General features: G+C 37.7%; 3 protein-coding genes across 3 annotated transcripts; 1 reads left to right on the forward strand and 2 right to left on the reverse strand.

Moving 5' to 3' along the window:
- Positions 1-311: 311 nt before the first annotated feature.
- LOC106085952 (trifunctional purine biosynthetic protein adenosine-3) lies at positions 312-24682 on the forward strand. Its single transcript, XM_013250438.2, has 10 exons — positions 312-883; positions 19670-19917; positions 19980-20629; positions 21153-21375; positions 21452-21617; positions 21713-21971; positions 22046-22297; positions 22357-23154; positions 23215-24323; positions 24385-24682. Exons 1-10 carry the CDS (start codon positions 704-706, stop codon positions 24562-24564), a joined length of 4065 nt encoding a protein of 1354 aa, XP_013105892.2. The 5' UTR covers positions 312-703; the 3' UTR covers positions 24565-24682.
- On the reverse strand, positions 5074-6214 carry LOC106085954 (pupal cuticle protein). Its single transcript, XM_059364792.1, has 2 exons — positions 5900-6214; positions 5074-5785 (listed from the first exon to the last, which is right to left on the reverse strand). The coding sequence occupies exons 1-2, from the start codon at positions 5909-5911 to the stop codon at positions 5246-5248; spliced, it is 552 nt and encodes a 183-aa protein (XP_059220775.1). The 5' UTR covers positions 5912-6214; the 3' UTR covers positions 5074-5245.
- Positions 24629-25986, reverse strand: LOC106085953 (dnaJ homolog subfamily C member 28). The gene is made up of 2 exons (XM_013250439.2): positions 25760-25986; positions 24629-25697 (listed from the first exon to the last, which is right to left on the reverse strand). The coding sequence occupies exons 1-2, from the start codon at positions 25847-25849 to the stop codon at positions 24723-24725; spliced, it is 1065 nt and encodes a 354-aa protein (XP_013105893.2). The 5' UTR covers positions 25850-25986; the 3' UTR covers positions 24629-24722.
- Between the last annotated feature and the right edge of the window lie 978 nt (positions 25987-26964).

Genomic DNA, 26964 nt, shown 5'->3' on the forward strand with positions numbered 1-26964 from the left:
TTATCTAAAAATTATTTTAATTTATCATTTTTTTTCCTTATAGTCCCCTGCACTTAAACTAAATTATGCTCTGAGTGTAATACTCAAATATAAATTGTTGTTTTTTATTTTGATCAGTACAGCCGACTTTGACAACCCCAAAAACAACAACAACGATTAATTCAAGATTGCTCTAACGAGATTAACTTTTTTATTTGTCTGATCGAGTGGGTCGATGATCAGAGTGGGCTTGTTTTTATGCATGTAAGTGAATGTGATTAAGCCCCAGCCCTCTACGTGCATTATTGAAATGCAGTGGGTATGAAGGTGCTATTGCTGGTGGTTGCTGACTCCCTTAGAAAATTATAACATTTAGTAGAATATTGAGCATTGCTCAAAACGGTACTCTTCGTGCGCCAATCGTCTGCCTTTCGTTCTTTTTTTTTTTTTGAATTTTTCCTTACAGTCCCTTTGTATTTGTACTGAGTTCGAAGGAAGAAAAAAATTAAATTGAACGGGAACGATCGAGAAACGTGACGTGTGTGAATTGTTGATTGACTGGATTTGGATTTGGGTTATTTCTATAAAGAGATAAGCACGTGGGCTGAAATAAATAAAAGAAAGCAAATCTGTTAAAGAATTTACAAAAAGTGTGTGATTTATTTTGTAAAAACAAAAATTCTTTGGAATCTTCAAAAAGGACCAAGTCATATTAGTGTACATTATGCCTGTCGGGGGTAAACAAGTTTTGGTTATTGGTAGCGGTGGCCGTGAACATGCCATTTGTTGGAAATTATCCCAGAGTCCCTTGGTTGCCAAGATCTATGCCCTGCCTGGTAGTTTTGGTATTGATAGCCTGGATATTTGTCAAAATCTTGAAGGTGTAGATGCCAAGGATTTTAAGGTAAGAATTTTTTTTTATTTAATTGCGCTTCAAACATTTTCTAAACTTCGTTTTGGTTATCAATTGTTGATCATAAGTTTTATGTTCTTCACTTATGGCAGGGAGCGGGGTATAATATCTTGCTTGACTATATACATGCATTGTTTTTGTTTTTTCTCTCTTTTTTTATCTACAAGAGAAGCCGGTAACCGGTTTTATTTGTTTGAGTTTTGTTCTTATAACTCACTCAAAAAGTTAAGTGAGCTTAACGCATGGCTGCTAAGGGGAGAACTATATGAGAAAATAAACAAAATAGAGCTTCGGATGTTTAGCATCGGATATTCGGGTTTTTTTTTAGTTTTTTTTTTGTTGCTCCTTAAGATATCAATGAAGGTCATGCTAAAATCGTTTAATTGTGAAGAGATTTAAATATTAAAATGCACATATTTTATACCGTTAACATTGAAAGATTTTTAGTAATTAAATTATAGCAAGTAACAAAATAAAATTCTTGACATTAAGTAAAAATTTATGTTGTATTGGGATTGTCATTGTTAGGATTCTGATATTGTGTTTTTTAAGGTACTTTGGAAGATAGGCAAATAGGCAACCAAGCAGCATTGGAGCTTCCAGCACAGAAATACAAAGGCTTGGACGTACTAGGTCCATGTTGCATTAAACACATCGAAACAAATATTAGGGTAGTAGATATAAATTTTTGTATACAGTACATTCGCACAAATATCGTTAAAAAGAGGTAAAACAAATGAATTTAATTTTCACTTGAATTTTTTCGACAACAATTTTATCAATAAATTTTTAACGGACATTTTTTTTTTTAATTTCGAGAAAAAATCTATAAATAAACAATATCGAAAATTTTTTTTAAAGCTTAAATTTTGACAATACAAAACTTGATAAAAATTTAAAAAAAATACTATAATTCTATAAAAAAATATGTGGAAACTAAATTTCTTAACAAATTAACAATACAATAAAATTTTTATAAAATTTCTTTTCCATTAAAAAATATGAGAAATTTTATCAACAAAATTTGGGCAGCATGAAAAAAGTTTATAAATAAAAAATTTAAAATTTGGTAAAAATTAGAGTTTTATAAAAATTTCATATATTTTTTCAAAATTTGTTTAATCTTATTTTTTAAAATATAATTTTTTTCTTAAAAATTGTTTTCGACATTTGATTTTATTGAAATTTTAATTAAAAGTTTTTTTTTTCAATAAAAAATCAACTGAAAATATGTTTTCTTCCCATTTTGGCATGGTCGGTAAATATGTCCGATTTGGTGCTATTTTGGCGGTGATTTAGCCACTTGAACCTGAAAATAGATATCAGAATCGTGATCTACTCTCGAATACCTTTGATTTGAGCCCCATTTTTTACGGTATTATTTTGGGTGTGGGAATACTTGTCCCCAAAAAAGGATATCAGATTTAGTTTCTACACTCAATTATCTTGCAATTGATTCCCATATTGTCTTGATAGGTCTTTACAACCCTTTGGCTGGTTTTTTGGTTGGGGCGGTCCTCCCCTGATATCCTACCCCAAATTTAGGGTGGTTCTTATTACCGTGCAAATAAAATTTCCTTTTATTCGCCCCAATCATCTCCAAGATGTGGGGTTTTTTAAAATTAGAATAAGGGGGAGCGTCCGTTCCAACTTCAGATAACTACCGTCCTATCGATGTATATCCCACTAAGGGAGTTTGATTGATTTATGACTACAAATTGATATGTTGTTGAAGTTTGTCTATAAATACATACATACAGCCGATAAATACATGAGGAGGTGCAGCAGCACGCCAGACTTTTCCATTGCATCGCCTGCTTTCCTGACGTATCCTGGCAAGCCCTCATTTCTTTGGGATCAGACCACCTCCCCATAAAACTTACCATCGACCGGCCAACCGACTTCATAACCTCCGAGCGCTAAACGTTTATCAATCAGATTGGGTCGGGTTCAGAGAGTGCACCAATCACCGCTTCAGTGGGCTGACAACCACCTCAAATATGCTTATTGTCGAGAGAAAATTCAGAGAGTTCATTAACGCAGCAGCCACTCGGTTTATACGGGTTGATTATCGCAAGAGAGTCCCCATTTCCCGTCGCAGACATCGGTGCTCGCAGATGAGCGTGATGGGATTCATTGTACGGACCCCACTTACACCAGAATCAGTGAGCTGAATCTGGAAATAAACAGGGTAGTCTACGGACATAAGCGAAATTTGTGGCTGGAACACTTGGAGCAAGGTATCTTAGGAACCATTTTACGCAAGCTGTGATCAACTGTTACGTCACTCTCGAACCCCGGCAGCAGATATGACAGGACCTCAGTTGTTGTTGTAGCCACATTTGCATGTGGAGGTGGCGATCCTCATTAAACTCTCATACGCGAGCAACCTCGTTCCGGTCTATACGACCGATCGCCGTGGGTACATGATGGTCATTGATTTTTTTTCACGTAATCAACACTCAGGTGATGTCCCCTATATATGCAGTGCATTGCGTTGGCAATTAGGAAAGTTAAGGGTTGGAGGGGGGAAAGAGAAAAAGAGGGAGTAGTGTTTATTGATATTCGTCTTAAATTTCTGAACGTCAATGTCGGTGGGAAAGACATTAGCTGAAAGTCGAATCTACATACGAATGAATCTACAAAAAATGAATTTTCTCGGTAATGCATGATTCGGTGAGTTCCTCTCAAGTCTTGTAATCCTGGTGAACATCCTAACGTCAGGGACAAGAAGACGAATATCCCTGGAACACACGCCATGAAAAAAACGATAGAGCAATACAACGCCACCCATATTTCAACGATGTCCAGGAGAAGCAATATAGTTGGGTACTCTACTGTCCACAATTAACACCATCGCTCTCCGTTGAACCCGGTCAAGTAGCTCCATGATTGGATGATTTTGTATCTCCTGCCCATATATGAGAGTTATATTCCAATCTAGGCTTGATGTAGGTAGTATATATATTGAGAAGATCAGAAGAGGTGAAATATTTCTTGCTACGCTTAAGAAAGCCCAAATACTTGAATGCTTCTTTCGACACTTCGAATACGTGTTTTGACTAACGGACATCACATAGTATCTTCATGCCCAGAACATCAAGAGCAACTGACTGCTCAATATCTATACCATCGTCTTTTTGATGCACGCTGGTTAAGTTCTTGAACGGGCTAAATCGGACCATATCTGGATATATCTGCTATATAGACCGATTTTCCGATAAAGGGTCTAATGCCCTAAAAACTTTATTTTTCATCCGATTTTGCTGAAATGAGTAGTTTAAGGCTTCCCAACAACTGACCCAAATATGGTTCAGGTCGGACTATATTTAGGTATAGTTACCAAATATACCGATCTCCCGATAAAGTGTCTGAAGGTCATAAAAGCTTTAGCTTTTATCCGATTTCGCTGAAATTTGGAATAGTGCGCAGTTTTAAGCCTCCCAACAACCGAACCAAATATGGATTAGATCGGTCCATATTTAGATATAGCTTCCATATAGGCCGATCACCCGATAAAGGGTCTGAAGACCATAAAAGCTTTAGTTTTTATCCGATTTCGCTGAAATTTTGAATAGTGCGCAGTTTTAAGCCTCCCAACATCCGACCCAAATATGGTGTAGATCGGGTTATATATAGATATAGCTGCCATATAGACCGATCTCCCGAAAAAGGGTCTGAAGCCCATAAAAGCTTTATTTTTTAACCGATTTCGCTAAAATTTGAAGCAGTGAGTTATTTTTAGCCTCCTGACACCCAACCTTAATATGGTTCAGATCGGACTATATTTGGATATGGCTGCCATATAGAACGATCTGCCGATAAGGGGACTGAAGCCCGTAAAAGCTTTATCTATTACCCGATTTCGCTGAAATTTGAGCCTCGCGATATCTGAGCCTCGCGATATCCGACCTTGTTATGGTTCAAATCGGTTTATAATTCGATATATCTGCCAAAAAGACCAATATTTTGTTCTACAAAATTATATATTGACATATATATTAGACCACTCAATGTCCGTGTCGAATTTGGATGCTTAAGTTATCCAATATTCATTGTGACAAAATGGGGTTTGCATATATACCCCAGGTGGTAGATATCCAAAGTTCGGACTAGCCTTTTTACTCGTTAAATTTTGTTTTTGAAATTCAAATTTTGTATTGATTTTTGGGCACAAAATATACTGAATATTTTATTTTATTTTTCGTTATATAAATTTTTTCGCTCTTTTTTTTTGGAGTAGTGGTGTTTTTAACAATAAATTATATACTTATACAATCTTCACTATGTATATACATATGTACATGATATGGAATGTGGTGGGGAAGGGTTATAACCAATCTTCTAATAAATCTAGAAAACATTATATTGCTGCTGATGACGTGGAGCTGCTACTCTACGAATCGTATTAAATGTGGCCTCTTTCACTTCGCCCGTATAGTAATCCTTCTCCTTATAGGGATGATTGCGTATATACTCCAGGGAACGTAAAATGTAGTCGGGAATCTTGGGAATATGATCACCAACGGGATGATAACCAGTTTCATCGGCTACATAAGTGGTCTTAATCTCAATGCCCTCGGGAGATATGTAAGAGCTAGAGCCTTGCACCGAACCATCGGAAGCTCCCTGTTCGGCCTGCTTTATGCCATTGGAGGTCTCAAATTCGTAGTAATAACTGCCATCATCCGACATATGAGAATCACTGCGCAAGATTTGGGCATCTTTTTCCCCCGAGCCATAGGCTGACGATGAACTTTGAGAATATTGACGGGGATGAGCTTGCCTTTTGAAGACTTCTTTATTGTTGGCTGCAATCATGTCTTCATAATAGCGAGGCATGGCCGAATAACCGTAGGTCAATGCCACCAAGGTTGACACTAAAATCAGGCACTTTATTTTTAAGAGTGGAGAGAAGACACAATAACAAATTTTATGGCATTATTAATTTTAATATTTTTTTTGTTCTTCTTATAATTGTCATTTCATTTGTAATCACTGACTTACTAAAGCTTTCATTTTTTTGAGAATTGAATTTTTCGTTTTATAAGTTTTGTTTTTGTTAATTTATTCGCTTGCTGTTTTCAGTTCCGTATCCACACTTAAACTGTAATGCAAATTTTGAAAATTTAAGGTTTTTATAAAGAAACTGAAGCTACTAAATGGGGAGCAACCATCATAGCATCCATGAATGGATGGATGAATGGAGTGGTCGAACAGACGACGATGACTTTTGGCCACATCCATCCACACTGCTCTCCAGCACACACTCGTAAACATTGTTTTGGTTTTTTTTCGGATTTTCGCCATAAATAAACGCCGCATTTTTTCGGGTAGGAGGTCTTCTGGCTCATTTCTAGTACAATTTATTTATTTTTATTTTTCGTAGCATTTCAAAAAAGTACAATTCATTTAAAACTTGTTGATGATAATTTTTGCTAAAAACTTTTTTTCGGCAATTTGCTAACTTGGTTCTAACTTTATGTATGTTTGCTGGAATATGTGTGTGTTACTGAAATGAATTTGCATATAAAACGCTTTTTATGAGAGTTATCGTGTCCATAACGGTAATAAACATCTACCCAATATGGGGCTGCTAGTCATGCTCCAACACAAACAATGATGGTGGTGGCATGCTGGCACATCATCATCATCGCCATCGTCATCCGTTCGTCCGTCCGTCCGTCTGCCGTTCTTCTTCCCCAATTGTGGGACTATCACCCGCACTTCAAAAATTTCTAAAATGGGAGCGATGACGAGGTGTGGTTTTGTTCTCAGCATTTCAATGTCAATGTTAAATGCTTTGGAAGATCCCACAAATGGCCGCTTAGATGGATGGATGGTTGAATGAATGGATAGTTAGATAGATGGATTGATTAGATTATGCTGGTGTGTTGAGGTTTAATCTCATTAGTCCATTCGTCTTAGAATAAAAATTGTCTGGAATGGAATGTGAGAAAGATACACTGAAAGAAAAACTTGTAAAAAAATAATAAAAACCAGTAAGGAAAGGCAAAAGTCGGGCGGAGCCGACTATATAATACTCTACACCTACTCTACAATTATAAATTCAGGCAATATATAAATATATATGTATATGAGTGCTATATCTAAATCCGAACCGACTTTCAAACAGATTGTTTGAAAATGGTTGTTACTACGGCCATATAAGTGCAAATCCGGCGATAATTATGTATGGGTGCTACATCCAAATTTGAACCGAATTTGATGAAATGTCGCAAACAGTAACATAGCTGTCCGTGACAAATTTTGTGCAGATCGGTTGTTGTTGTTGCAGCATCGGCCCTTGCCGATGAAGGAATCCATCGGGTCAATCCGGTACGTACAACCGGCGCGCCGCAGTGCGACATCTCTTTGGAGGGGAAAACCACCACTGAAAATTTTTTTCTGATGGTCTCGCCAGGATTCGAACCTAGGCGGACAAGTTAATAATCTGCGCTACGGTGGCCTCTGTCTAACAGTTTTAGCCCACTTTTTCCCAGATGGCCACAGTAGGCCATTTACTCTTAAAAATGGGACATTGTAAGGAAAAGTGACCAAATTTCACTGAAAATCGCTAATATCTTGGAGGCACCGTAGCGCAGAGGTTAGCATGTCCGTCTATGACGCTGAACGCCTGATTTCGAAACCTGGCGAGACCATCAGCGGTGGTTTTCTCTTCTTAATGCTGCCAACATTTGTGAGGTAATAGGCCATGTAAAACTTCTCTGCAAAGAGGTGTCGCACTGTAGACCACCGTTCGGACTCGGCTATAAAATAGAGGCTCCTTATCATTGAGCTTAACTTGAATTGGACTGCACTCATTGATATGTGAGAAGTTTGCTCCTGTCCCTTAGTGGAATGTTCATGGGCAAAATTTGCAATCTTGGTTTTTTTTGTACTTGGGTTTCCAAATTGAATAAATTCGGAGAGAGCTTGATTAATATTATATTTCTTGTACATAGTTTTAGCCCACTATTTCCCAGTTGGCCACAGTCGGCGATTTACTATGAAAAATGGGGCATTATAAAGAAAAATTGCCAAATTTTACTAAACATCACCAACATTTTGATTTCTTTAATACCTAGTGTTCCAAATTGGATAGATGCGGAAATAGGGAAGTCCGTAATATTTTTTCTGTAAACGGTTTTAGACCACTTTTTCCCAGTTGGGCACAGTGGGAATGTGGCCTCAGAGAAAAATGAGGCATCATAGAGAAAAATTACCAAATTTCGCCAATATCTTGATTTCTTTAATACCTAGGGTTATTTCCCAGTTGGCAACAATCGACTATTTGCTCTGAAAAATGGGGTATCATAAGGAAATGTTACCAAATTCGCAAAAAATCGCCATTATCTTGATTTCTTTATTACTTAGGGCTCCAAATTGAATAGATTCGGAAATAGCGTGGTCCATATTATATTTCCTGTAAACGGTTTCAGCCCACTATTTCCCAGTTGGCCACAGTGGGCCATTATCTCTGCAAAATGAGGCATAATATATATAAATGACCAAATTTTGCCAAAAATGGCCAATATCTTGGTTTCTTTAATACTTAGGGCTCCACAATGAATAGATTCGGAAAGAGCGTGCTCCATATTATATTTCCTGTAAACGGTTTCAGCCCACTATTTCCAAGTTGGCTACAGTGGGCCATTATCTCTGCAAAATGGGGCATAATATATAAATGACCAGAATTTGCCAAAAATGGCCAATATCATGGTTTCTTTAATGCTTAGGGCTCCAAATTAAACAGATTCGGAAAGAGCGTGGTCCATATTATATTTCCTGTAAATGGTTTCAGCCCACTATTTCCTGGTTAGCCACAGCGGGCAATTATCTCTGCAAAATGAGGCATAATATATATAAATGACCAAAATTTGCCAAAAATGGCCAATATCTTGGTTTCTTTAATACTTAGGACTCCAAATTGAATAGATTCGGAAAGAGCGTGGTCCATATTATATTTCCTGTAAACGGTTTCAGCCCACTATTTCCCAGTTGGCCACAGCGGGCCATTATCTTTGCAAAATGAGGCATAATATATATAAATGACCAAAATTTGCCAAAAATGGACAATATCTTGGTTTCTCTAATACTTAGGACTCCAAATTGAATAGATTCGGAAAGAGCGTGGTCCATATTATATTTCCTATAAACGGTTTCAGCCCACTATTTCCCAATTGGCCACAGTGTGACTATTTTTATTTTGAGTGACGAATTAAATTCGACATCCATATTTCTTTTACGAGTTGTTTTTTTATTTTGATTTGTATAACAATTTCATTTTTCGTCGTATTTATGTTTGAATTTTTTTTTTTATATTAGAATTTTTCCATATTTGCATTTTGTTGTTATTACTTTTGTATTAGGATTTTTTGTATTAGGTTTTCTATATTATAATTTGAAATTTCACATAAAGGTGGCGCTCTATCGTGAATTTTTATATTATAATATATTTTCACATACATGCATATCCAATGTGGTGTAGGGTATCAAAAGTTCGGCTTCGCCCGACTTTAGCCCGTCCTTACTTGTTTTATATTAGGATTTTTTGTATTAGGTTTTTGTATAATTATTTGAAATTTGACATGTAGGTGGCGCTCTGTTGTGAAATTTTTATTATAATATATTTTCACAATCATAATATCCGTGTTGGTGGGTATCCAAAGTTCGACCCGGTCGAACTTAATTAGTTCTTACTTGTTTAACTTCACCAACAATATTTCTAAAGAAAAAAAATATATGAAGTTCCAACTTGTTGGCAATTTTCCGTATATTTCTGTAAATAAACTTTATATTTAAAAAAAACGAAATTTTTAAAAAAAAAGTTCTCTTAAAATTTTCTCGTAATTTTTTCTTCGCAGAGAAGTAAAGACCTTTTTTTGTTTTCAAAAAAATATTTTTTTAGTGTATATAGCAACTCATTAGATCATTTCATTACGCCTTTTGTTGTTTTTTTTAAATCATTATGTTTCAATTTTTATTTTGGCATCGATATCAATGTGGTTAACATTTAACATTTCGACCAATAACTATGCAGGTAAGTAAATATGTCTACAAATACGCCATTTGACCATTTAAAAAAATGACAAATGGCGCGAAAGGGTATAAAATCGAAGATTATTATGTATGTCTTCAAAATTCTTTTATGGCAAATATGGACTGAACTATTGGCAATGCAATGAAACAAGATACCGGACAGCTACAGAAGCATCCAATGGAGTGTTATATAATACATATATGGAATTTTTATACCCTAATCAAAGATAGATTAGCATGTAAATGGAAATACAGAATTTACTATGAAGACCTTATGTGGCATTGTTTTGTCAGTGCAGTTAACGCCATTTGAATTTTTCAAGCTATTTCTTTAATTTTTATGGCAATTAAATTGATTTAACGATACCATCTTTGTTATTTATGGCCATAGGCCAGTTCATAAAGAACTAAAATTGTATGTTCCATAGTAGTTTCAGAGAAGAGTCTAGTTTCTGTTTTTATTGTCTCACTTTCGTTTTTAAAATATGTTTTATGAGGCTTTTTCTGTCTCATAATGGATTTTTGGTCAACGCTCCAACACTGATTTCTTTTTTAAATAAAACAACATGGTTATCAAGACCTAGTAATAGAGAGTGATTAATTCTTCTATAGCCATATTTTTATGTTGTTGGCTGTCAACAAGATCACCAAGTTTTGCTAGCTACTGCTAATCTTTGTGTAAAGTACCTCAGGTTTTATTTTTTTCTTTTTATTTCTTTTTACTTATGTTTTTTTTTTGGGAAATATCAACTTTAGATCCAATTTCTTAATATATTCGGTGACTGCATGAAGCCTTGACAGAGATAGTAGATAATGAATAAATGATTTATATGATTGATCAGATATGTGCTTGTAAATGGCTAAGAGAAATTAAACAAACTTAAATGGCAGATACGAATATTATGAACCCTGCATTTTGTATCGCAACCTCTAGCGACTTTTTTAGGAGTAAAAGATTCTAACAAAGGTTTGTAAAGAATAATCGATCAAGGTTTTCAGTGATATGCAAATTTGACCATAAACATTCCAATAAGGAACCGCGGCAAACTTCTCATATATCAATGAATGCTGTCCGATTCAAGTATAAGCTCAATGATAAGGGATCTTTATAGTCGACTCCTAACGGCTTGACGCAGTGCGATACCTCTTTGGAGAGAAGTTTTTACAAATGTAGCCAGCGTTAGTAAGGGCATAACCACCGCTGAACATTTTTTTTCTAATGTTCTCGCCAGGATTTGAACCCAGCCGTTCAGCGTCAGAGGCGGACATGCTAACCTCTGCGCTACGGTGGCCTCCAGCGATATGTTTGCCCCTGTTCCTTAGAAGTTTGCCCCTGATCCTTAGTGGAATGTTCATGGGCAAAATTTGCAATTTGCAATGGTCAGTCAGGAGAGAATTCTTCACGCACTCGAAGAGGAAATTTTTAGAGGCACTACGTCGTATTCTTAAAATTCTTAAGTAAAATCCTTTGCAGCGGTAGTCCAGAATGATGAGAGCACTAACCAATGCACTAACACTAACTGAAGAGAATTCATTCAAAGCCATATTCCTGTCTTTTCTTCGACATAAAAGGGTAATGTCACAATAAGTAACTTCATCACATCCCCACAAACCATGCTAAGACCGGTACTTTATGCCTTTAAGACGTTTAAGTATTGTCATTGCAATGGTCAATGCCAATACTTTAGCGCAGAGGTTAGCATGTCCGCCTATAACGCTGAACGCCGGGGTTCAAATCCTGGCGAGACCATCAAAAAAATTTTTGGCGGTGGTTTTCCCCTCCTAATACTGGCAACATTTGTGAGGTACTATGCCATATAAAACTTCTCTCCAAAGAGGTGTTGCACTGTGGTACGCCGTTCGGACTCGGCTATAAAAAGGAGGCCCCTTATCATTGAGCTTAAACTTGAATCGGACTGCACTCATTGGTATGTGAGAAGTTTGTCCCTGTTCCTTGGTGGAATGTTCATGGACAAAATTTGCAATTTGTAATGGTCAGTCAGGAGAGAATCCTTCACGGACTCGAAGAGCGATTTTTTAGAGGCACTCTGTCGTATGGAAAGATTGTCATATGACCATATGATTTTTGTGCATAGAGTGCAAAAGACCATTAAATAATCAAATACTTGTGCCAAAAATTCACGATGAGCATTTCGAGTTAAATGGAATATATTTTCCAAAGAACATAAAACTTCCTTCGTTGAATAGAAACGAAGGGGGAGAATATTATGGCTTAAATGGTATGTCATTTCCTAGGAAATTAGGACTTACTAAGTTGAATAGAGGGAGAATTCAGACGGTCAGACGGCTAAGACAGAAGACGGAAATCATGAGGTGACAAGCTTTGGGTCGCGAAGACGTATCCAAACTGAGAATAGTTTGGATAAGTATAATAGGGACAGTCAGAAGACGATGGCAGAAGTCACAAAAGAAAAATATGGCAAGAGCTAAACAGGAGCGTCAATTTGAAGAAACCCGAATTGGAAAAGAAAGAAAAGATCTTTGATGAGAGTTTAGCCGAGCAGAATGGCATTTCGAAGCAATTTGCCCAAGAACGTGATGCTGCCGAACGTAAAGCCCGTGAATAAGAAGCCAAGGTCAACTCACTTATATGTTAGTTAGTTGACGGTATGGAGAACAAACGCAAGACGCTACAAAATGATCTCGGACATTTGATCTATACTCGCACCCAAAGCATAACCAGCAAAAATATTCATGAATTGGAGATGGGTAAACGTGCCCTGGGGTCGCAATTAGTCGACCTGAGAGGCAAAAACGAAAAATTGGTAGATGATGTTGGCTTTTGTCTCGAAGTCAATATGCAAGCGATACGCCAAAACTTCGAACGAGATTTACAAGCGAAGGAAGAGCAAGCTAAAGAGAAAAATCGCTCTTTGGTAAAACAGTTGAGAGATTTGGAAGCTGAGGTAGATGAGAAGCGAAAACAGAGTACTGCTGCTGCAGCGGCAAAAAATAATTTGGAAGGCGATCCCAAGGAATTGAAAATTGCCATTGAGATGCATAAATTGGCGAAAGAAGACGCACTGAAACATACCAAGAAATTGCCGTCATAAAATCAAAATGCATTGCGTAAGACCAAAGAAACAAAAATCGCCGTAGAAGACAAGCAAGTTTCGGTCAACCATTCAATGTCGGAGTGGTTAAGGATGACCTCCAGTAGAATCTGCAAGCTCTCAATTACCAAACTCTCAAAGTTTTGTTCGCTCTCACGCACTTTCTCCTTCTCTTCTGCTGGCAAATAAAGTTGGCTGGCAAATTTTGTGCAAATTTGTACAAATGTTTGTGTACACGAACACACTTATTATATGTGTCTGTCTTCTAGCCCTTCATGTTCGTGTCGTGGCGTATATTAGGGTGTGCCTTCATGCCGCCTACTGCGCGCTCTAAAGTGCTGAGTGCTCAAGATTGAAACATTGCAATAAGATTTAGTGTGCCCACACTCCTAATATTTAAAGTAACCTTGAGTTTTTTTTTGGAGAGAACTTAACACTAGCAATTGAACGATCAATAAATCTGCTTGTTATAATTTAGGTCAATATCTAGGCAGAATATTGTCACTCTATTTCAATACCACGAACTTGTTGACTGAGACATTTCCATGCGATTTTGTTTACCCTAACCAAAACCATGCTCCAAGACAAGCAAATTTTATGTTAAGTAGGGTATTAAACAAAAATCTTTTCGTTTGGCATTTATCGCGATGATGTATCGCATTAAGTTACGCTTATATGTTTCATTTATCTTCGTTGTGATTGATATGTTAAATGTTTTGGGAGCGGGCTATAACGCTTTATAATTTATTAACATTTAACAATATAATCTGCTTAATATGATTTTATTGTTGGTAGTAGCTGATGTGATTTATTAGCTATTTTTACTATTTTGCGGAAGTTTCTAGGAAAATTTATTTCTCTATTTTCCCAAACTATTAAGCATAACAAAATGTAGTCCATTGATCTTCTAGCTAATGATATATGCCCTATTAATAATATGTAGGTAGCACAGCGGACAAAACTTATGAAGCTAAACAAGTAAAAAGGCATTAAGTTCGGCCGGGCCGAACTTTGGATACCCCTCGGGTATATATGTAAACTACCTTTCGTCAAAATCCGGTGAAATATGTTCCGATTTGGACCAAATACTTATAAGTACAAGTCATTGTTTAATTGTGTATAAAAAAATATTGGTCTTTTAAGTAGCTATATCTAAAAATAAACCGATCTGAACCCTATATGACACGGATGTCGAAAAGCCTAACATAAGTCACTGTCTCAAATTTCAGTGAAATCGGATTATAAATGCGTATTTAGGGGCCAAGTCTTAAAATCGAGATATCGGTCTATATGGCAGATATATCCAAATATGGACCGATTTAGGTCAAATTTCAAAAAAATGTCGAAGAGCCTAACACAGCTCACTGTCCCAAATTGCGGCGAAATCGAACAGTAAATGCACCTTTTATGTCCCCAAAACCTTAAACCGAGAGATCGGTCTATATGGCAGCTCTATCCAAATCTGGACCTATCTGAGCCAAATTGAAGAAGAATGTCGAGTTCGGTCAAACTCACTGTCCCAAATTTCGGCGACATCGGACAATAAATGCCCCTTTTATGGGCCCAAAACCTTAAATCGACAGATCGGTCTATATGGCAGCTATATTCAAATCTGAAATTGAAGAATGATGTTGAAGGGCCTAACACAACTCACTGTCCCAAAGTTCGGCGACATCGGACAATAAATGCGCCTTTTATGGGTCCAAAACTTTAAATCGAGAGATCGGTCTATATGGCAGCTCTATCCAAATCTGGACCTATCTGAGCCAAATTGAAGAAGAATGACGAGGGGCTTGACCTACCTCACTGTCCCAAATTTCGGCGACATCGGACAATAAATGCGCCTTTTATGGGCCCAAAACCTCAAATCGAGAGATTGGTCTATATGGCAGCTATATCCAAATCTGGACCGATTTGGACCAAATTGAAGAAAGTTGTTGAAGGGCCTAACACAACTCACTGTCCCAAATTTCGGCGACATCGGACAATAAATGCGCCTTTTATGGGCCCGAAACTTTAAATCGAGAGATCGGTCTATATGGCAGGTATATCCAAATCTGGACCGATCTGTGCCATATTGCAGAAAAATATATCGAGGGTCTTAACTTAACTCACTGTCTCAAATTTCGGCGACATCGGAAAATAAATGCGCCTTTTATGGGCCCAAAACCTCAAATTGAGAGATTGGTCTATATGGCAGCTATATCCAAATCTGGACCGATTTGGACCAAATTGAAGAAGGATGTTGAAGGGCCCAACACAACTCACTGTCCCAAATTTCAGCAAGATCGTATAATAAATTTAGCTTTTATGGGCCTAAGACCTTAGATCGGCGGATCGATCTATATGGGGGCTATATCAAGATATAGTCCGATATAGCCCATCTTCGAACTTAACCTGCTTATGGACAAAAAAAAAAGAATCTATGCAACGTTTCAGCTCAATATCTCTATTTTTAAAGACTGTAGCGTGATTTCAACAGACAGACGGAGGGACATGGCTAGATCGTCTTAGATTTTTAAGCTGATCAATAATATATACACACTTTATGGGGTCGGAAATGGATATTTCAATGTGTTGCAAACGGAATGACAAAATGAATATACCGCCATCCTTCGGTGGTGGGTATAAAAAGAAAGCAATTTGAGGAGAGTTGAACTATAATATTGAACTAAAAGTTGTTTAAAAATGGCTAATAACCTATTTAGAATAGATTTTAGACAGTTATGGTGTTTGTTTTGATGATTTCATATTTCTTAGTTCATCAATCGCCACAAAATACAACAGAATTACCCGTGAATAACTAAATGACAAAATATCATAAAATTTATTCTGATTTATTTTCCTGTTTTTGGTAATTCCCATGCTAACATTCTTTGTACATTCATAATTCTCAAAAAGTTGTGAATTCAATAACAATTTACCGTTTCGCCCATGTTACCAAATTGGTCAGAAAGTAATTTTGAACATCTTTTACGGATGCTGTGACATATAAATTGTGAAATAAATGTTTTTCTACATATTATAATGTGTCAAATTTAATCAACAGGTTTATACATATGCACATAGCCCATAAAGTCTGCGTTCACCTGACAAACTTTATATACATATATATTTTCTTCATATTCCAAACTTAAAAAAACAAAAACAAAATTCTAAGTTTGGTTAAGCACTTTCACTCTAGAGCGATTTAAATATGATGACAATTAAACATAAGCACCACAAAGTCTGCGTGCAGTAATTGAAAATAAACAAAAGAGTTATTTAAACACAAAATAAAAACATATTAAGAAATTCCTAATATTTGGTAGGATAGCCAGGTTGTTTTAAGACTGCATTTAGTCTATTTGGCATGGAATTTACCAACTTCTCTGTTTCCTCATATATTATTTTCGCCCATTGTGCCTGCATGACACTTCGTAACATCTCCTTGCTGATTATAACGTGGTGACGATTTTTTTCTCCAATAGATCCCAAAGATGCTCAATGGGGTTAAGACCTGGTGATTGGGGTGGTGTTTTAAGCTGCTTTGAATTGTTATATATTGGGTTGCCCAAAAAGTAATTGTCGGTAATATAAAGGGTGATTTTTTTGAGGTTAGGATTTTCATGCATTAGTATTTGATAGATCACGTGGGATTTCAGACATGGTGTCAAAGAGAAAGATGCTCAGTATGCTTTGACATTTCATCATGAATAGACTTACTAACGAGCAACGCTTGCAAATCATTGAATTTTATTACCAAAATCAGTGTTCGGTTCGAAATGTGTTCAAATTTTGACAAATTTTGTTCAGCGATGAGGCTCATTTCTGGTTGAATGGCTACGTAAATAAGCAAAATTGCCGCATTTGGAGTGAAGAGCAACCAGAAGCCGTTCAAGAACTGCCCATGCATCCCGAAAAATGCACTGTTTGGTGTGGTTTGTACGCTGGTGGAATCATTGGACCGTATTTTTTCAAAGATGCTGTTGGACGCAACGTTACGGTGAATGAACACATTTCGAACCGAACACTGATTTTGGTAATAAAATTCAATGATTTGCAAGCGTTGCTCGTTAGTAAGTCTATTCATGATGAAATGTCAAAGCATACTGAGCATCTTTCTCTTTGACACCATGTCTGAAATCCCACGTGATCTGTCAAATACTAATGCATGAAAATCCTAACCTCAAAAAAATCACCCTTTAGTAGTAATATAGTCGGCGTTGACAAATTTTTTCAACGGCTTGTGACTCTGTAATTGCATTCTTTCTTCTGTCAGTTATCAGCTGTTACTTTTAGCTTGCTTTAGAAAAAAAGTGCGCGAAATTTTGTTTACATTTTTTTGTTTGGCGTCAATTTTAATATGGGTACCACATGTATTGAAAAAAATTCATTTAACAAACCGAATCAACGCTTGTGATATGCACCTTAAACGCAATGAATTCGATCCGTTTTTAAAACGAATCATAACTGGAGATGAAAAATGGATTGTTTGCAACAACGTTAGTCGAAAACGATCATGGTCCAAGCATGGTGAACCAGCTCAAACCACTTCAAAGGCTGATATCCACCAAAAGAAGGTTATGCTGTCTGTTTGATGGGATTAGAAGGGTGTGGTATATTTTGAGCTGCTTCCAAGGAACCAAACGATTAATTCGGATGTTTACTGTCAACAATTGGACAAATTGAATACAGCCATCAGAAGCGACCAGAATTGGTCAATCAGGTGCCACCAGGACAACGCTAGACTGCACACATCTTTGGTCACTCGCCAAAAACTGAGTGAGCTTGGCTGGGAACTTTTGATGCATCCACCATATAGCCCTGACCTTGCACCATCAGACTACCATTTATTTCGATCTTTGCAGAACTCCTTAAATGGTAAAACTTTCGGCAATGATGAGGCTATAAAATCGCACTTGGTTCAGTTTTTTGCAGATAAAGGCCAGAAGTTCTATGAGCGTGGAATACTAAATTTGCCAGGAAGATGGCAAAAGGTTATCGAACAAGATGGCAATTATATATTTGATTAAAGTTCATTCCAAGTTTTATTAAAAATGCATTTACTTTCTTTTAAAAAATCCGCAATTACTTTTTAGGCAACCCAATAGAAGCCAAAGCCTAACAATTTTTTTTTTTCAAAATATTGAAATAACCCCATTTATACATTTTGGACTCAATAAATTCTAATTGACCCACTCCACTAGCAGCCATACACCCCCGCACCATAATTCCACCACCACCGTGCTTCACCGTTCCAACTAAATTTTGTTTTTCTAGCTCAGTCCCGGACTTGCGCCACACTATTTGCCGGCCTTTAATACCGAAAATACAGAATCTGCTCTCGTCGTAGAAAATAATTTGTTTCCAGAATTCAGGTGAAAGTATTAACGAATGCAACCCGCTTTTGTCTGTTTATGACTGAAATATACGGCTTTCTTCGAGCAACTCTTCCATGAAATCCAGCTATATGTAATATTTTTCTGTCATTTTCGGCACATATGCTTTTTTTTAAATTTTTTTAATATTTTCAACAATTTTGGTTTATGTTATACGAGGGTTGTTGCTTGCCATGATAATCACTTTGCGCTCTTCTCTAACGGATAATTATTTTGGACGCCCAGGCCGAGGCTTTGAAGTTATAATGCCGGTTTCTTTGTATTATTAATAACGCGCTGGACAGAAAAATGCGTTCTTCCAACTGTTCTACCAGTATTTCTAAAGCTTTGTCCTTCTTTCCACAATTTAATAATTATTTTTCTTTCAGATATGCATATTTCCTTTCCTTTAGTTTCCATGATTCCAAATTTATTATTTTTTTTTTTCAAAAAACACGTGTAACTATTACTTATTATGATAATGAACTGAAACTGATCTAAAATAAGGACAAGCATCATAAAAAGTAACGGTACTTTCAAAGTAAACAAAGTGAACGCAGACTTTTTGGTTGTCATAATTTCTTCTTATGAGACAAAAGTACCGTTAGAACAAAAAAGCAAAAGCAAATTTATATTTTTGTTTTTGTTTTCTTATTTAAGAAATTGGCATAAATATCTTCTCAGAAAGCCAGGCAGCCATTAAACCTCTGGAGAACGTATTTCTGAACATAAAATTCCAAAACTATGTGGCCTAATCTAAACTTGAAGAGGTCCATTGCTGTCGTTTGCTAAAACAATCTCAGTCATTGTGTCCGCCAAAAAAGGGCACTGTCTAATCGGAAAACATGTCAGCATGAAAGTTGCCTGCAACTACTTTTGTAGAAGCTGTGAGGACATCGATGAAGAAGAGACTATAGAAAACCTTCTGTGTGTGTGTCCCGCACTATCAGTCAGCAGGAGTTCCACTTTAGGTTCTTTTTTCTTTGAGAACCTGTCTGATTTAGCGGATGTGAATATTCGCAGGTTATTGGGCTTTTTAAAGCGATCTGAATGGTTCAACGGTAGGAACTAGAAGGCATATTCCTTCTTCTGTTCCTGTGGTATCCCAATGGACGAAAACGTCTAAGTCTGATGGCAGACTGCCACTTAAACCTAACCTAACCTTGTTTGTACTTCTTTGAATGAGGGACATTTTTTCTTTTTATTACTTTTTACTAAAAATAGAAGGTATTATGAGGGTCTAAGGGGACCATCTTTCATATAGAAATATTTTGCTGATGTTTCATCATTTTCTTTTTCAGGCCATCGCCAAATGGTGCAAGGATAACAAAATCGACTTGGTTATAGTGGGTCCCGAAGATCCCTTGGCCATGGGTTTGGGAGATGTGCTGCAAAGTGCCGGTATTGCTTGCTTTGGCCCCGGTCTAAAGGGTGCTCAAATTGAGGCCGATAAGAAATGGGCAAAGGATTTTATGTTGAGACACAATATACCAACTGCAAGATATGAATCCTTTACTGATTGTGACAAGGCAAAGGAATTTATCAAGAAGTAAGTAAAGGAACGGGAAAATCTTTCGCATAATTGATTATTTTGATGTTCTTTCTTTGTAGAGCTCCTTACAAAGCTTTAGTGGTTAAGGCTGCTGGTTTGGCCGCTGGCAAAGGTGTTGTGGTAGCACCCAATATACAAACAGCCTGTCAAGCTGTGGATGAAATTTTAGGTGATAAAAAGTATGGCTCTGCAGGAGAGACTTTGGTGGTTGAAGAGTTACTAACAGGTGAAGAAGTATCAGTATTGGCCTTTGTGGATAATCATTGTGTACAGCCTATGTTACCTGCCCAGGATCACAAGAGATTAAAGGAAAAAGATCAGGGACCCAATACGGGAGGCATGGGAGCTTATTGTCCTTGTCCCTTAATATCGGAACAAGATTTGGAAATGGTAAAGCGGGATGTACTGCAAAAAGCCGTTGATGGTTTACGTGCCGAAGGTATTGATTACAAAGGTGTGCTATATGCTGGCATGATGTTGACACCTCAGGGTCCCAGGGTCTTAGAATTCAATTGCCGTTTTGGTGATCCCGAGACTCAGGTCATATTGCCCATGTTGGATTCGGATTTGTATGAAGTGATGGCTGCTTGTTGCAGTAATCAATTGAAGAATGTTTCTTTGAAATGGAAAACGGGACTACATGCAGTGGGAGTGGTCATGGCCAGTGCTGGCTATCCAGAAACCTCGACCAAAGGCTGCGTTATAAAGGGTAAGTTTAGCATTAATTGCAAAAAAAATATTTTTTGTCTTTAGGATTCTCTGAAGACACATTATCTTCTATACTAATCTACCGGCCTTTTATGACTGACTGCAGATAGCTATCACAGTTGAGAGCCCTTTTTGCCATTCTCCTCATTTCGGTTTGTGTGGGCCATATGGAGCCGAAATTGAGTTGAGTTTTTCTTTTTACTTCTTTTTGCTCTAAAAGCTAGCTTCTAATAAAGGATAATAATTCTGTAAAATTTCTGGAGAAGACTGGAGGAAAATTTCACTAATGAGATCTCCCATTCTGCCTTTACCTTCTTTCTCCTCAATTGGGTATTATGTCGTTGAGAGATATGGATTAAATTTTTTCTTTTTATTTCTTTTTACTCTTTAAAACTTGTATCCAAAAAAAGATAACATTTCGCAACTGCTTATTAGGTAACCTTTAATCACCTTGCCAGGACCATTGAGAGGAGACTATGCTGTTAAAAATTGTAGTTTAACGCATTTTTTGTTGCTTTTTCCAGGTATTCCCACCAACACTGGCGATCAGATTGTTTTCCACAGCGGTGTGGGAGTCAATGCCTCAGGCGAATTTGTTACCAATGGCGGTCGTGTTCTTATCGCTGTTACTTTGCGTAAAAATCTGAAGCAAGCAGCTCAACATTCTACCAAAATATGTCAGAATATAACATTTGCTGGAGCTGGAGCTCAATATCGCACCGATATAGCCGAAAAGGCTTTCAAACAGTAATTATTGGATATGCTAAGAACTGAATAAAATTGAATTTTTGCTAAAGCCTCGGTTTTCTTTTGTGTTATTTAGCCAAAGGGGTTATTCTCTGCCTTCGTTGTCCTATAAGGATAGTGGTGTTGACATAGACGCTGGCGATGATCTGGTGCAACGCATTAAGCCTTTGTCCCGAGGCACTCAAAGGCCAGGTGTTATTGGTGGCTTAGGTGGTTTCGGTGGACTATTTCGTTTGAATGAGGTGTGTTTTACATTATATCCACTCATAGACCATCCTCATCCCCCCCCTCATCATCTGCCATTGCTTTTCATTTTCTAATGTTTTAATTCTTTTAGTTGAGTTATCAAAATCCTGTTGTCTGTGAGGCCACCAATGGTGTGGGCTCAAAAATTCAATTGGCCCTTACTCTGGGCACCTATGAGAATTTGGGCTATGACTTATTTGCCATGTGTGCCAACGATCTCTTGGAATCTGGTGCTGAACCGGTGGCATTTTTGGATTATATAGCCTGTGGCAAGCTCCAAGTGCCTTTGGCTGCTCAAATTGTCAAGGGCATATCGGAAGGTTGCAGGGATGCCAAATGTGCCTTAGTAGGTAAGTTTGACCTGCTAGAGTTCGAGGCAAAGCCACATATTTGAGATATTGGGTCGTTTTTTCTCTTTGCATAGGTGGTGAAACCGCTGAAATGCCTTCTGTATATGAGGTGGGCAAATATGACATTGCTGGCTATTGTGTAGGCATAGTGGAAAAGGGTTTGGAATTGCCCCGCTATGATCTCTATGAGGAAGGAGATCTTTTGGTTTCCTTGCCCTCCTCGGGCCTGCATTGTGGTGGTTTCAATGCTCTGCTAACCAGTTTTAAGAATCATGGCGTTGACATGCTACGGAAGTCCGAGTTTGGAGATACTCAAAAGACTTTGGGTAAGTGCTGGGACTAGAAAAGATTTGTTTAAAAAAGTTTTTAAAAACTTCTTCCAAAGGTGAAAACTTGGCCACTCCCTCTCGGGTCTATGTTCTGGATGTTTTACAAATGCTGCGCTCCAAGGAAGTCAAAGCTGTGGCCCATATCACCTCGGGTTTGGTGCCGGGTGTAGCTCGGCTTTTGCCCTCCAAGTATGAGACCGCTTTGGACTTTGGAGATCTTCAAGTTCCTGAGCTCTATGGCTGGTTGGCTGGTAAATTGAAACTCTCCCCCGATACCCTTCTGCAAAATTTAAATTGTGGCATTGGCTTGGTTATGGTCGTCTCAAAAACCTGCACCAGCTGGAAGAGTGTTAAGGGAGCTAAAGTATTGGGTGTGGTAAAGCGTCGTCTGGCCAATCATCCCCAAAAGTCTCAAGTAGATGTCAAGAATTTTGTGGAAGCTTTGGGAAAACATAAAACCAGATTTGGTGCCATGGGCGAAGGGGTTCTCTACGAGCCTAATCATCATGAGCTGCAGGCTTCCTTGATAGTTTCCGCAGAAGCCAGAGATGAGTCGTATGTTGCACAAAATGGTCGCCGCATGACCGAGGTACCCAGAACTTTTAAGGATCCCATATTGATTATGGGCACTGATGGTGTGGGCACCAAGATAAAGATAGCACAACAAACGGGACGCAATTCTACAGTGGGCATTGATTTGGTGGCCATGTGTGTCAATGATATATTATGTAATGGTGCAGAACCTTTTACCTTTGCCAGCTATTATGCCTGTGGACAATTGGATGAGGAGATGGCTGAGGAAATTGTAGATGGTGTCATGGAGGGTTCTCGTCAAGCTGGAGCCAGTTTAGTGGGTAGGTTTGAAAGAAACATGCATTTAAAAATTCCCTAAATTCAAATTTATATACTCCTAGAATCCCACATTGCCGAGGTGCCTCTGCTCTACAAACCCAAGGTCTATGATTTGGCTGGCTTCTCAACAGGCATAGCCGAGTATGAACGCATTTTACCCTATACCGATCAAATTCAACCAGGCGATGTTCTCATTGGCTTGCCATCGTCTGGAGTACATAGCAATGGCTTCAGCTTAGTGCATGCTGTTATGAAAATGGCTGGTGTGGGCTTTGAAGATCATACGCCTTTCAGCAATTTGACATTTGGCGAAGAGTTCCTTAGGCCCACCAGAATTTATGTTAAAGCCTTAATGACACTCATACAACAGGGTTTGGTAAAGGCCATGGCCCACATCACCGGCGGCGGTCTAACAGAAAATATTCCCCGCGTTTTACGCAAAGATTTGGCCGTTCAACTCAATGCCCAGAACTTTAATATTCCTCCAGTGTTTGCCTGGTTGGCCAAGGAGGGTAATGTTAGACCCGAAGAAATGCAAAGAACATATAACTGTGGTTTGGGCATGATCCTAGTGGTGGATCCCAAAAATGAGCGTAAAGTCATGGAACTTGTACAGTACACAGAAAGGGCTACCAAAGTGGGTGTTGTTAAGCAAAGGGATACTCCCAAGTCGCCGCAAGTTATAGTAGATAATTTTGAAAAATGCCTTGATAGAACCAAAAAGGTTATATATGAACCCAGAAAGCGTGTAGCAGTTTTGATATCTGGTTCCGGCACCAATTTGCAAGCCCTTATAGAAGCCACCCGGGATTCATCACAAGGTTTGCATTCCGACATTGTTTTGGTTATATCCAATAAACCCGGAGTCAAAGGTATTGAACGTGCCAGGGAGGCAGAAATACCCTGCATTGTAGTAAACCACAAAGATTTCCATACCAGAGAAGATTTTGATGCTGAAATGACCAAACATTTGCTGCAAATGAATGTGGATATAGTGTGTTTGGCTGGTTTTATGCGGGTCCTGAGTGATCCATTTGTCAAGCAATGGAGGGGCAAGCTATTGAATATACATCCCTCGCTGCTGCCCAAACATCCGGGTTTGCATGTTCAAAGGAAAGCCATAGAAGCTGGAGATCAAGAGTCCGGCTGCACAGTTCATTATGTTGACGAGGTATTTCCACCAAAACTGTTTTTCTTTTTATTTCGTTTTTACTTAAACAATTTTCTTTTAGGGTGTTGATACCGGTGCCATTGTAGTACAGGCTTCTGTGCCCATTTTGGCTGGCGATACTGAGGAAACACTAACTAATCGTATACATTATGCCGAATACTATGCCTTCCCCAAGGCATTGCGTATGGTGGCCACAGGTTTGGCATATCTAAACAAGGAAGGGAAAACAGTTTTCGTCTAAGGCCCTACTTAAAGGACAAACAAAAGATACATATGTTAATTTACAATAGTTTAAGTCAAGACAATTATTTTTGTATGAAAATAAAGTTAAATATTTAATATTGAACTAATTAAGTAAATATCACAACTTGTGTTTGAGTATCACAATTCTTCTTCGTTTTAAAACCATGAGCCCATAAAGGAAAATATGTCCGATTTGCCTTGGCTGCTGGAAGTATTGTTTTGTTGATTAGATTGAGGCCTCTTGCGATTACATTCCAGCGAGGGATCTTGAAGTATCTTTTCAGCTATCTTTTCCAAATTCACACGAAAGAATTGATGATCGAATATGGGCACTATAAGATTATATTTGTCTATATTTTTATTGATTTGTTTCTCATCTTCAGTATAGTTTTTCAGGAATTCCTGCCATTGGTGTGCTTCACTTTCATTCAGGGGATATTTGCCATAGAATACCCTTTCCTTTTTAATATGACCCTTCAGTTGATCTAAAGCTTCTCTTATATCCCTTTGCAACATTATCCATTCGGGGGTGAATCCATTGTCTATAAGAATTTTATTTAGCTTGTGTGTGGTAAAATCCAAATAGGGATTTTGGGTTTGAGCCTGTGTCAAGGGTTTGCCAGCACAACTTAAATTGTTGAAATCTCCACGAGACATGGCCTCCTGTATGTAATCCTCCACCAAACGGTCAAATCCATATTTTGTTTTAATGGCATGCTTCTTGAAGAAAGTGCCCTTTTTCATGACGGTCTTTTCATCGGCTTGGGATTTGTCTATACGATGTTTGAGTACACGCTCCTGGGCCTTCATGGCTTTGATTTGTTGGTACTGCTTTTGGCGTTGAAAGGGATTTCCCACACCCAAACCATCGAAACTGAGATATTGACGATGTTGCGGTGCAGTATGGCGTATGTCAGGTACTTCCTCTTCATCATCCTCATAGATGCCTCGACGATTCTTGGCAAATTTTTCTTGCAGCAGTTTAAAAGCCTCATCCACCTCCTGAAATCTTTCATGTGAAGCATCGGGAAGCCCTGAATCGGGGTGAACTTTTTTCACCAATTCAATATAGGCACGGCGTACGGTGTTTTGATCTGCTGTGTCCTCAACACCCAAAATACGACAACATTTCTATGGATGGAAACAAACATAGCTAATGAGTAGTATACAAACATAGTAAGCATTTAATTTACCTTATAGAGCTCAGCCCTTTTGATATGCATCTGTCGTAATTGTTGGATATGTGATGTCAGTTTGCCGGCTATACACCATTTCGAAAACATTGCTAATATGCAAAGCACCTAATCTTTAGTTTTCTTATAGATTTTTGTTATAATGCTTTGGTTCACAGCTCGTAATTATTTTTAATAAAATTTTCCAAACGACAAAACGTATTTATGTCATAATAAACAGCTGTTATTATTTTGTTTTTACTGTTATCAACTACAGGGTGTATCATATGAAATGATAATTCGATTGACCTCTACCTATAGGAGATAGTATGACGTCCTTGTATGTTAAAAGCAGTGTCCACACAAAAAGTGTGTTCGCGTACTCAAAAATGTGTGCAAATTTGCACAAAATGTTACAGGAAGTCGTTCGTACACTTTATTTGCTAGCAGAAGAGAGCAAGAGAGTGCGTGAGAGCGAGCACATTTTGAGCGTTTGGTAATTGAGAGCTTGCAAATTTCTACTGGAGACTTTTTTCCAGCAGAAATTTGCAGCATCGAACAGCTGTTTAATTCAAATAAATAGCAAAAGAGAGTATAGGCTGCTCCTACTCTCCTGCATATGTGTGCTGCAAAAGTACGCGAACAGACCTAAAATAACCTACAGCGACGCCTAAAGGAAAATGGAACGGAAACGCAAAACAAACTTGTTGTTCACATCCGAACTTGTCAGAATGCTTCCAAAGTTGTTTTGCACTCCGTAAATTATATAAATTATTTTATGATTTTAATACTAAACCACATTATTAAAAATGTCCATCAAAATTAACTTTGGAAATGAAATAAATAAGCTGATTTTTAGAAATTCATGTGAAGCAAATGGCGCATCTGATTACTTGAACACGCATAAGTGCATCGCATGGTATGTAACTGCAGCTTGAGAGAAAGCTATGGTACAATTAAGAGGTAGAGTCGTTAGCACAACAACAAAAATCTATCCGTTATTATAACACTGTTTTATTGCTTATGTGTAGAATATCGTTCAAAATAGCACATCTTTTTAAGATTTTACAATAATATCACAGCTGTGATATCAAGCCTTTGACATTAAGATTTACTGCAAATTTGCACTCAGCTGTTAGCATGAACTCACCTTATAAGTGAATCCTGGGCGCGAACTAGTAATAAACACAAAATCAAAATTGCATCAATTACTGATTTTGACAGAT

Source organism: Stomoxys calcitrans, chromosome 3, assembly GCF_963082655.1.
Source record: "Stomoxys calcitrans chromosome 3, idStoCalc2.1, whole genome shotgun sequence".
Taxonomy (NCBI): domain Eukaryota; kingdom Metazoa; phylum Arthropoda; class Insecta; order Diptera; family Muscidae; genus Stomoxys; species Stomoxys calcitrans.